The sequence below is a fragment of the Montipora foliosa genome, chromosome 3, assembly GCF_036669935.1.
Source record: "Montipora foliosa isolate CH-2021 chromosome 3, ASM3666993v2, whole genome shotgun sequence".
Lineage (NCBI taxonomy): Eukaryota > Metazoa > Cnidaria > Anthozoa > Scleractinia > Acroporidae > Montipora > Montipora foliosa.
In genome coordinates this window covers 56,962,080-56,974,579 of record NC_090871.1, presented here as the reverse complement: position 1 = coordinate 56,974,579, position 12,500 = coordinate 56,962,080, and the positions used below count along the sequence as shown (strand labels likewise).

The 12,500-nt window shown below is 38.8% G+C and overlaps 1 protein-coding gene across 13 annotated transcripts in view; it reads right to left on the bottom strand.

Annotated features, from left to right (window-relative positions):
* LOC137997755 (uncharacterized) overlaps positions 1 to 12,500 on the bottom strand; it is a 121,205-nt gene that overhangs the window by 35,372 nt on the left and 73,333 nt on the right. For 9 of the 13 annotated variants that reach the window (XM_068843984.1, XM_068843970.1, XM_068843973.1 and 6 more), the window contains 2 exons: positions 3,170 to 3,221; positions 905 to 2,166 (listed from right to left, as the gene is read on the bottom strand). In XM_068843984.1, coding sequence (XP_068700085.1) covers positions 905 to 2,099 — 1,195 coding nt within the window. In that variant the 5' untranslated portion in view covers positions 2,100 to 2,166; positions 3,170 to 3,221. Of the gene's footprint in view, positions 1 to 904; positions 2,167 to 3,169; positions 3,222 to 4,468; positions 4,586 to 6,678; positions 6,848 to 10,431; positions 12,126 to 12,500 lie in introns of those variants that run through there. The other 4 variants (XM_068843979.1, XM_068843980.1, XM_068843978.1 and 1 more) reach the window with 4 other exon arrangements.

Here is a 12,500-nt window from a genome sequence, read left to right as displayed (position 1 = left end):
TTTTGAGTTAAAGAAGCTGCCATTTATAGCAAAAGTGAACAATAACTCCCATGTTCGGCTGTTTGTAACGTGTCGGCCAACTGTCGGCCGACATGATACCGACAGCCGGCAGACATCATTAATGAAGCCAAAAATTAAGCCAAAGCACTAAAAGTTAAAAACAGTATGTACCAATTTTTTTATGTGCCTATTTCCTAAATTGTATTTTTACACTAAAATAGGCTTGTTTGCTCAGTAGCAAAAAGAAAGTTTTTCAATCGCCCAAAAATGCATTGCAAAACCATACTGTAGTTTACAATACTTCATGTATGTATTATTAACCAGGTTTCGCAGGCAGGACATCAAAATTTTATTTAGGGGATTGGGAACTAGGAAAAGTTTTCAATATGAAGGACAAATGAAAGTGAAGCTTTTTCACTAGCCAATGCAAGCAAGGTAGGCAATAGCCTACTGAGAGTAGCCTATTGAGAGTACATGGTATTAAAGGTATCTCTTTGCTATTAATTTTTCCCTTTTGAAATAGTTGTTGAAGCAATAAATAAGTAAGTGTTTGCGATCATTTCAGAACATGACTTACCAACACATTGCCGACAGTTCACCGACAGGTTACCAACAGATGGCCAACTGTCAGCCAACGGTTGACCGACACTTCAGTCTGCAACATAACGAAAACTGTCGGCCGACTGTTGGCCGACAGACGTCTGACGGTCAGCCAACTGTTGGCCAACAGTTGGCCGCCAGACGGTCAACAGTATCTTTTAGGAACTGTTCTTCACTTTTACCACCAATTGCAGTTGATGTCTACATGACAGAAAGGCAGTTCACCAAATTTCTAGATTTAGATTTGAAACAATTTTTATAAAAAGATATTGAAGTTAACATGTACAACACTGTCAATTCATACCATTCACTGAGTAGAGTATCTTTTTGAGAAGACCTTCGCACTGATCAGACCAGCTATATTTCACTTTATAGGAGTCACGCAAAACCTTAACCTCATCAAGCCTTGTCTGCCTGTTTTTCTTCCAGACGTCCTTGATAGCTTCTGTCCATGCACTGGGATCCTTTGAGCCAATGACAAATGAGGAACCAAATGGTACATTGCTCAGAGCTTCTCCAAAGCCAGAGTTCTTGCTGACGATCACAGGTAGCCCAGCTGACAGAGCCTCCAGACCTGTCAAACTAAACCCTTCTGTTCTGGAGGGCACAAGTACAAGATCCACCTCAGAGAATAATCGCTTTAAGCTTTCTCTTCTTTTGATATAGCCTCTCACCCTGAGGCGATGTTTGGGAATACCACATTCAAGCAATCGATTTTCAATCTCTTCACGTTTTCCATCAGGAGTTCCGACAAAAACAAGACGAGTGTCATGTAACGCTGCAACAGATCTTGCTGCAATGCCAAACCCTTTTAACTCAAAATCTTCAGCATCTCCATGACCAAACACCAGGACACTGCATTGTTTTCCTTTCTTAGGAACTTTCTGAACACTGACAAATTCATCAATAATACCAGGAGTAAAGTCAAAAACAGTTTGATCCTTGTGATAGCTGCGGAGATATTTGCGAAAGGCCTCTGCTAGCTTGGGCCCAACTCCTACAACGAGATTAGCCATCATGCACAGCTCTACTTCAACATTACGTTTTTCTTTGCCCAATGAGATTGGATTCTCGTAACATTTGAACATGCCTAGTTCCTCAGGGTCATTGTGTACTACTTGAAGCCACATGCATTCATGAGACTCACGAATAACTTGTGCCTGGCTACCAAGTTTCACACCATGACCAACAATTACATCAATCTGCAAATACACTGGGGGAAAGCTAAAGCAATCCATTTTTTCAGACCCAACCAATTGCAATGGTGTTGCCTCAAGAATCTTTATGCCATGGCTGTCAGCTACTTTCCTATCCTCCTCAGAGCATTTCGGTAAAAAGTAAGTGATTTGGACGTCTGGGAATTTGGCCAACTGTATGGCTAACTCTCTGTTGATTGTGGAAAGTCCGTCTTTCCTAGATCCCCACTCAGAGGCCAAAATGGTCACTTGAACTTTGTTGGGGTCAAGTGTCTGAGATTGCCGCCATGAGGCTGACGCCATAATTAAGTGTGCTGTTAAGGCTGCTGCAGTGGGTTGGATGAACTCCTAGCCAGAGCTATCTGGTGTCCTTAACAGACGCATACAAAAAGAAATTACCGGACACATTAAAGACATGAAAGAGCAAAAAAAAAAAACCCACTAAGAGAACTTCAAGAGAGTTGCGAATGTCAGAATGGCCCAGAGAATGGCAACCTCTCAAAACACTGGGGGACGAGTGGCTTGGCTACTGAATAACAGCTAATTAAATTAACAAGATTCTTTTTTCAGTCCTTGCCCCTTGCTAAAAACTTAACTAATTCATACCTGAGCAACCAACATTTAAACAATAACTACATGTAATCCTTTGGTAAGATAATACAGGCAATTAGGGGGAACGATTTATTACTACTAGTACACTGTACTTGGGAGAAGGAGATGCTACATGTAACTACATGTAATCTTGAAATCCACTATTGTGTAGGCTTGGTTTTCTGTGTAGGGGAGATCTCCAAGAGAATACATAAAACAACATTTCAATGGCTCTACCATTTACAAACTTTTACATAAGAGCACTCGTTTTCTGACGGTAGCTTGGTCCAGTTTCAATTGGATTGACTAAACACTGTTCACACAATTTTTGCCTTCCAAGCTGCTACCTTTAATATGTCATAGGTCACTATAGCAACAGGAAAGCCATGTATAAACTCTGCATCTTGTACTGAAATGTACCTGTATGTTGATTTTTACATGCAATTTTTCCACAAGTGTACTTTGCCATACTTACTGGAATAATTATTCAAAGTGGCAACAGGAAGCTTGATGTGTTCCCAATGTGCCCTTTTTATGAAATTTTGACATCGACAGCTGTCTGCTGCCTTCACTTCAGTGAAGTGACTTCATACAACAGCATGAGGGTAGTGCAGCGGGTTTCCTGGTTTCCTAGTGGTATTTGACCCAGTATTAAAACAGCATCAAGCAGGCTTCTTCTCTTTTCTTTTTAATTTGGGGATAATCCCGTTATGAAGATGTTCTTTTGGAAATGCACCCCATAATGTTTTTGACAATAAAATCTGACATGGTTTGGTACATACCTGAAATAACTCTAAATTTACTTCAGAAAAATCTGGGTTAACAAGTTTCCTCCTTTCAAGAAAAACAAAACCAAAAATTAACAAGCAGTATGAGATTGAACCACTAGAACAGGGGCATTACTAAACCACGAAAAAGCAAAATATCAAAACAAGACCTAAATTTGTACCCAGATTCTCAACACGGCCAACATCAGCTGAATTTGTTTCCTTGTGAGTTTTGGTGTTCGAGAAAAAATAGGTGTTTCGGTATTTTGTTGCGCTGTTTTGTGGTTAAGTAATGCCGATCTCTACAGCAGAGACAAGAAGGCATTCAACTTCAAGATGTCTTGCTTAATTATGTGAGTTGCACATCTACTGTAATTTAAAAGTTGAGTAAGAAATGCTTCAAAAATACTGTATTACCAAGAAGCATTAAGAACTGATACACAGTGAAATATGGATAAATTTGACCATTTTCAGCAGCTTTTTTTTTCACATATGTATTGTCGATTCCTACAATAATTATTACAAATGATACAATTTAATTTGACACTATAACTTGCACCTAAATTTTCAGCTTGTTGCAAAATTGCAACCAGATATTTACCCCAGGGCATTTGTAATAATTTATAACAGGTTCTATTGTCCAGGCTCATTGCCGAAAAATGTGTGGAAACTGCTTATGACCTTTCATCTTGCGAACGAAATTATGTGTTTTCTTCAATCAATCTTCAATGATCAGGGAAATAAGCATTTCAAAACAGTCAATCTCTTTGGCTTTTATGATTGTGAGGATGGTAAGCAGCTGCTTTATCACTAAAATTATCAGGCATTTCTTCTGTTTATACGCAAAATATCACAATAATTTATTATGCGAAGGATGCAGATTTTAGGGAATCATGCGGATACGCATCACCACATCCTGTCAGATACCATGAAATAATAACATTTTGATAGCACTCATCCAGACCTGTTCTGAAGACTCACATGTAACATATAACAACATGAGAAATAAGAACTTAAACAATATTGAAGGCAGGTCTGTCTTGTCTTACTATTTATAGCAATGCTTACAGTCAGGCTACGTCACGCATGACAAGTAGTTTTGAAATTTGAACTGAGTATTCAAATCTGCGTGCCAGTTTTGAACTTCGCTCTCAAGATTATAAATTTCTCGTAGATATTTCCTTCATAAAATTAATCACAAAAAGTCAGCTATGAACTTTAGTTTTATCATAAACAAACAGTGTTTGAAAAGTAGAAACTATTATTTTCAAGCGTTTGGTGAATTATTGTTCAGTTATTGTGCATTTTTCGTACCAAGTTTCAGAGAAATCTTCAAGATTCCATTCAAATCTCAGAAGCACCAAAGAAAAGCTCAGAAGCTCCAAAGAGAAATTTGGATGTTCATTCAGTCTTGTGGACACTGGTCATGCTAAAAATAGTAATTTTTAAAAAGTCAAGTCTAAGGCAAAGGCAAGTTTAAGTTAATACTAAAAAAGAATTTAATTGTCACTTGAATGTATGTCTTCGGGTGATCTGTACCACAGCTCAGGGGAGAAAAACAGCAAATTCTCTAGCTACACTGTATATACTGTAGATCCGTAATACTTTTAATGCTAACACTAACATGGTTCAGGCCTGTGATGTTGAAGATGACTGGAGTGTTCTAGATGGTAAATAGCTAGTGCTAAATGGCGCGAACGACCGTAAAGAATGTGGGTGATCGTCATGTGAAGGTTTGGAATTCAGACCAACAAAAATGTGATTGAGAGCAGCTAAGAAAAAAATGCTCAAGAGCTGTGGGGCAAAACAGGCAGTAAGGAGAGGAAATGTTTCTTTTAATTCATGAAGTGATGTTCGGTATTTGTAATTAAGATAAGGTGGATGATTTTCAATCAAAAATGATTAATTATGTTTTGAGTTCTTTGTATTACAAAAGCAATTTTACATGTAGATGTTCATTCATGATCATTAAACTGCATACTCTGGTAAAGCTCTTTGAAACAGTGGGCAAGTTCTTCCGTGTACCAGACAGCTTGCGCACTGAGATCGGCCATAGGGTTCATTGTGCTTATCGGTGAAGCCTCAGCACATCCAGAGACTCAGATGCCATTACAACTTCCAGGTTCTTCAGTTATTTTTTTAGGCCTACTGTAGACAGTTGGTCTAGCCAAGGTTTAGCCAGTGATTGTATTGGCATCTCAAACAATGACTTATTTTGTTTAGTGGCTGCACATGTGTAATTTTCTGAGTGAAAAAATGCCAACGTTTGCAAAGTACCTAATACTAGGAAACTGAGAGGCTGAGGCTGTTGAAATGCAAGTAAATGCAATCCAGAACAGTCCTTCTTACATTTTAAACTACAGTAACGATAGGTGCACACATTCTTACATTTTAAACTAACAATCGGTGCACACATCAAACTAAAATGCAAACTGGCCTCATCCCATACAAAAACACATTAACTGCACTATAATATACTTATTAAACTAAAAACAGTACATTGTTATTGCAAAGGCACTCAAAGAAAGAAGTTACACGTGGCCTACACTAAGTACAAGATCCGGTCTTGTTACCCATGATTATACGACTTCTGGCCACATTGCTTCGTACTCTTCAAAGCTATAACCTGGCTTAACAAGTTCAAACATCCAAGTCGACTCAAACCTTGATTAGACAATAAATATCTCTTACTAGCTGAGTTTGAGGTCCATACGGACAGAGTTTTTTCCTGTTGATTTATGGCCCAAGCACAAAGAGTGTGGCCCATAAATCAAGAGGGAAAACAAGAAAACTACTAAGGAAAGGAAACTAGTTTGAGTCAAACGGAAGATTCAACTGCCACAACGATTGCAAATCAAAATCCATATTTTAAACAAAATTAATACTGTACATGTACATCTTCTTGGCTTTTTGAAATAGTAGCTTGCAAGATTGCAACAGGTTTACAAGTTTACGCAACATAAACGACATGAAAACTCCCTAGAGAATGTTTAATCAAAATTTCAAATTTAGCGGGCCATACAGCAGTCCATACTGTAGAATACAGCTCGCGAAATGAGCCACTCACAGCATGCGTACTATCTGAGAGTATGTTATGACAATATTTCTAATATCATGGAAACAAACTTCTGAGACAAAATTCAAGGAGCAGCAAACTAAGGCTGTTATTTCTCTACATCTTGGTCAGTACTACTTCACTTCGTGGGTTATTGCTTAGTCCATAGTCCTTATTGGATATCCGTGCTTTAATTGGCCCAAGCCTTCTTCTCATTCCCCAGTCTACACATTGTAAATTTATTCTAACTGTCTCAAACCTTGTGGTATCCTTTCCCATGCCTCACAAGTGCAGACGCAAATATTATGTAGATGTACAAAGATATTTGTGAAGTGCAAGTGCATTAATTGAGCCATCATAGTTCACAAGCACTCCATTAAAACAAATCTGAAAGACACAATTCAAACTTCACGTAACATGATTCACTAAGAAACCCAATATTGCTTGGAGGCAACCAGAGTCTACTCACAAAGCATTGTTAAGTTGAATTCAAGACATCCAAAGACAATTCAGCTTGTGGTCAGGACCAGCTTTGAACTCAGCACAAACACATGCAAATCCAATGCTCAAAGCACTGGACCACACTGTCTCACATGGAGGCAACTGACCAAATGCAACATGCATTATCTCTTTTTCAATAATGACTAGACTGCATGCATAGAGGGATAAACAGTATTCCTGTCAAGTTGACTGATTATCAAAAGGGTTCAACTTGGCTCTGATCAAATTACAGCAGGGGTCAAATTAGAAAAGCCATATGATCCAATAGGTAATCAAATGCACAAATAACTGGAAAGTGAAATCGTACGCAGTTACCCCCCAAAAGAGTTGTTCCTTTGAAACAAACTTGTTCAGCAACAGAAGCATTACATTGTTCTTTATATGCAGCCTTCGCAACTGCAATATCACACAAGATTTTGATTATGTTTATCATCATTTGTTATGGGCAGTTCTAAGAAACCAAAACCTTTAATAATAAAAGCAAACATACATGTAATAATAACCTTGAGAAATGGAACTTATTTGTTTATCCTAGCAAATTGGAACTGCACCCAAAACACTGCATTTCATTCCCAGTGTTAAGCATTAATGGAATTTTTCCCCCTTTTATTCATCAAAGGATCAATAACTGCATGCATAATTGGCGAATCGTATTCTGAACATCTGCTGGGAATATAACAAGGCACTTTCAGTCACACAAATTAAAAAATTCTTTGATCAACAACCATTCTACATGTAGCTTTAGGGGGACAAGCTTTCTCTCACACTTTCACTATACTGTACATCTCATCTGTGCCTTAATTGCTGATAAAACAAAACTGAAATCTTCCATGTGACCCTCACTAACAACACCCCTGGGGCACTGGTTCCGGAAAGGTGCAATAACTCTACTCTAGGGATAAATGTGCCTTATTCTGGCACAATTATCCCTGGAATAGAGTTATTACTGAACACCTTTCAGGAACCAGCCCCTGGTGAATGGTTTAACATATAATACGCACAGATATTTTGCAAGTTGCATAGCACATGTATTTTCGGAACAAGGAAAAATACGAGCAATGAGCAAAATGTCTGCACCTATTATATGTTAAACCATTCAATGAGGGATTGGATTATTCCACCATTATTCTCTGGATTCTTCCTGAATTGATTGAGAATCATAATTATTGATTGCATAATAAGGCATGTGGGAATGACCAAAACAACATTTGATTGGATAAATGAAATGATGAGTGACAAGTGATAAGCTAAATTTTCAGGCTTTGCATCGTGTTGAAAACAATATTCTTTTATTGAAATACTCTGGTCATTCAGTCCATATTTGCTATACACGTAATTCTAAACTAGTCAAACCAGGACACTACCGTGTATTACCGTCTCATAATTTGTGCCTTCTGTTGACCAAATAAGGTAAAATGGCCCAATAGTGGAATGATAAACACATATCACTACATAAGCCAATTCTGGTGAGCAAAAGCTCTGACAAGGAAAAATACATGTATGTGTACTCTTGTCAAAAAGAGCTTTTCTTTAAAGTTAAGGAATCTTTCACTTCATGATTATTTCAAACTGATTTCCATCCCTTCATTAGCTACAGTACATGTATGTGCAGCCGTAAGACCGCCCCCCCTCCCCCTTCAGTCACAAAAACCGGTAAAACACTACTTTTCACTCAGATGAAGATCTGATTGGGATTTAGACATCCCTATTCAGCAGTTACCAACTATTCAGTTATTATTATTTAAATCCTATAACATACAACTTCCTTCTCATAAGATTTCAGGGTGAAGTATGTTTCAAGATCTTTTTGCTGATTGCCAGACACTTTTATTTGTCATAACTCATGATTACTTGGTAAATTAATTAATTAGTTTAATTTAATGCTTGAATTTTTAATCCCCCTTGATGCATCATTTACCTATTGCAAATTATTAAATTTGCTTACTTATCAACCATGGGTCAATCAACATCAACTGCTGCTGACAAGGAGACCGTTGACAAAGATAAAAGAGATTGACTTCAAAGAGCCCTTGTGTAAATAATGAGATAAAAATTCCAGGACCACAAAATTCCTCTATAGCTAGAAAACTCAGGGCTCAAACTCCACGACTATATTAAGGATCACAAAATAGCAATTGGACTAGTTTTGGCAAAAACACCTGCACTTAATTAAAGAAAATGCAAATCAACTTAAACATGTACCTCCAAGTCTCTGTCATAACACAATCATGCATCAATATGCCGAAATACTCACATGTACACTGTAACACACACAAAATAAGACTAAAGGAAAAGCCAAAGGCTTCACTTGAAACAATAAACCACCAAACACTGATTTAACCCAGTAATGCTCCTGAGGAAACTGGTCCAAAGACATTCGTGTGTGATGTTGCTTTCTTCTACAGATTCGATTATTTCTGCTTCACACACAAATTACAATAAAAAATAGGGACAACAGAAACAGAGAGAACTTTTTAAACTGACGATCTGGTTGGCGTCAGAAGTTCTTTCTATGAAGATATCTGTGTAACTGTATAATAATAATAACACAGAAATAGGGAAAGGACAAGGCCCATCACGTTGGATTAGAATTCATCCCAGTTTTTCAATCATTCCCACACAACACAAAAATTCAGGCACGCGTTTGGCACGAGCACACATTAGGTCAAGGCAAAGGCAAGAAAAACATTGGTTAGGCTATACTCGTCCTTGTGCCAATCACATTCTACAACTATTCCACGTGATAACCTCATCATGCAGAGTATTCTTTCATAACAACAACTTAAAGCTTGGAGATCACTGATGCTGGAACTTGCCAACTAATGTCTGGTTGGTGAGCAAAGGAGATGGGAATTCTCTATGTCCGTTTTGCCGAGAAAATAACGACACAGATCAAAAGGTAGTTGTAGAATTCGCATCTTGCTCCTCAAATTTATCCCATGTACATTCAAAGAAGAACAAGGAATGGTACTGAACTGAAGAACGAGAATTTAACTTCAACACAGAGAGCCTCTGTTCAGTTACAATATACATGTAAGCAATGCAAGACCCATAACACGAAATGTTAAGTTGGATATCATATGAAGTCCAGCCTCCTCTGCGATCAAAGAACCCTCTGTGGATGCATCGTAACTGGCAAACGAGAAAATTAAAGTACTTTGCTTTGAAGTCAAAATGGAAAACGAGGAACGAAGACAAAAGCAAACATACTTCGTTGTATTACACCATCGTCATGAATAAAGTACAAGACGTTTGTGCACAGAGGCGTCACTGAAATGCTCCTCGTTGTCGAAGGGACTGAAAAAATTATGTGCTAATTTGCAAGAAGAAACATGGTCTACCCGATACATGTATTGGCTCCTCTTTTTCCTTGACAAAGTTTGGGTTCACTGTTCGACCATTTCGTCGTTCGTCGTAAAGCTTGTCTCGCCAAGAGGAAATTGCGAGATGAGCCAGTTAGTTTAAGTCTGTTGGCTGCATGGTACATGGATTGCTACATACAAGCTGCATGGATTACTGCCAAGAGTTTCTGGAGAAATTAACATTGTGGAAGCAACGTGCACCTTTGGAAACACTAGTGACAAAAGTAAGCTTATTAAAACAAGATATGGTGTCTATATACATAATGTAAAGAGCTTATTATGGAAATAAACGTACAAATCTATGGAAGTTAAGCTCTCTTCCACGGTTTTTCGCTATATATCAATTAAAGGTTACTCACGCTTCCAAAATGCAAAGGTGTCCTTTCCACATGTTTTGGAGGGAACTACACACTTAATTATTTATCACCCAACCGACACAAAGCAAACTCGTGCTAGCGTGGCGTGTGGAAACGTGGCGTGTGGAAACTGGGACTATACGTAGCATCTGTTTTAAGACAAACATAATTATCACGGTTGTACGAGAAGTTTCACTCGCGTCATCAACAGCCATGCTTTTCAACGAAAACAAAAGAAAACGTTTGCATAATAACAGAGTTCAATTCCCGGAGGATTGGATCCGGACACCAACATAGCCGCCGTTTCCCGTCATTGTTTGGGGACACTAACATGGCGGCCATTACGTCATGTGAAATCCCAGAAGAAATATTGCTGTGGATGTTGTTGTTTTATGTGCGTAATGGATGGCTCCTGAGACGCAGATAACAATGCTACAATGTACAATTGCTGGTGGAAGAACAAAAGGAGCCAATTAATGAGAGATCTTTTGTTTTCGTCCACCCACTTGGCGACGATGACGTAACGCGAAAGAGAGTTCGAGATTAGTCAGGGTCTGAAAGGGTGGGAGGGGGGGGGGGTCTGGATCTCGAATCATGGGGTCACAAATCACGTAACTTTTTAGGGGGAATTCACGTATCAAGTAGTTGGATAGAGAATTGATCAATTCTATTGCGCTCTTGTCGCAATTTCTTCGGCCCCCTCTTTCTGGAATTTCTGGATCCGCCCCTGGGTCTTATCAGTTGACCCTGAGATGGGAAGGCAACAAGACGTTGGTGATGAGATCGACGATTCCACGAATCCATATCCCAACGATTCTTGGCTCTTTGTTTGACTTTGATAAAGTATAAATGAAGTTCATTGCCGTTACATCGTAGCTCTACAATTCTTCTCTTTCATATTTTGTTTTGTAACTTCAAAACTTCCGTGGTCGTTGATTCCGTTGATTTTTTCTATAATGTTAAATACTTGTCATAAAGTTCGAGTTACTTTAGACGGTACGATTACTCTGGCGCTCGCCATTGCAACAATATTTATTCGCATGTGAAAACGTCCAGGCGACGCGGACGTGAACACGTGTTATTTGACAGGCAGCTTTTCATTTTCCAACGAACCAACCTCTGCCAGTGACCTGGACAGATGATTACGACATGTCGTCTCTCAACGCGTCTCTCATCTCATTTCATGTGAACTACAAATGAGTCAACAGAAGTCAAGTACGAAACATGGCAATGGTAGATTATGTTAGCACATGACAATGACAGAAGACCTGTTTCGAACCATCTTGATGTATTCTTGTAAGGGTTGACTGATGTTCACGACATTATAAAGGCAGAAATCTCGATTCACTCACAACAACTTTAAAAGATCACGCGTCACGGTTAATATATTATTCACGAATCACAGCTGTATTTCTTCAGTTTTCCCGATTCACGCTCTCTTTTGGGATCAAATCACGGATCACGCGAAACCCCTTCCAGACCCATGGGTGACTTCTAAAATATCCCCTCTTTGCCTGGCCAAAAGACAAACTCTTCAAAACGCCTCTCAGGAAGAATGATCATCGCAGATGCAAGCAACCGGAGCATTTATGAGGCCCTACGAGGGAGGGGGGTGGTGGTCCTTGTCCCCTTCAAATGTTTGCTTGTGTTCCCTTCTTCCCCAAATTACTTTTAAACTTGTTCAAGCTTTTTGATCCCTAAAATTGTTTTAAACTGTTTTTGTTTCCTCGTTCCCTTTAACAAATCGAATGTGGTCAAAATGTTTTTTGACCACTGTGATGACGAATATCTTTGTCGGGAAGAGTACAGACAACGCTGAATCACTTTTGATTTGTTTGATTTTGCCTAAACTACCAATAAGAAGCATACAACAGTATAGATACATGGGCCTAAAGGTCAGCAAAGACCTCAACCGCCGGTTTATTGAGGAAAGACAAAAAATAAATATAACCCACCATTCCTCGTAGTACAGACATGTGTCTCCAGAGACAAACCAGTTCACACTACATTAGTGCGACACCGCCGGATACGAAAACCCAAAAAACAGTTTGTGGAAAAAAGGGGAACGTATA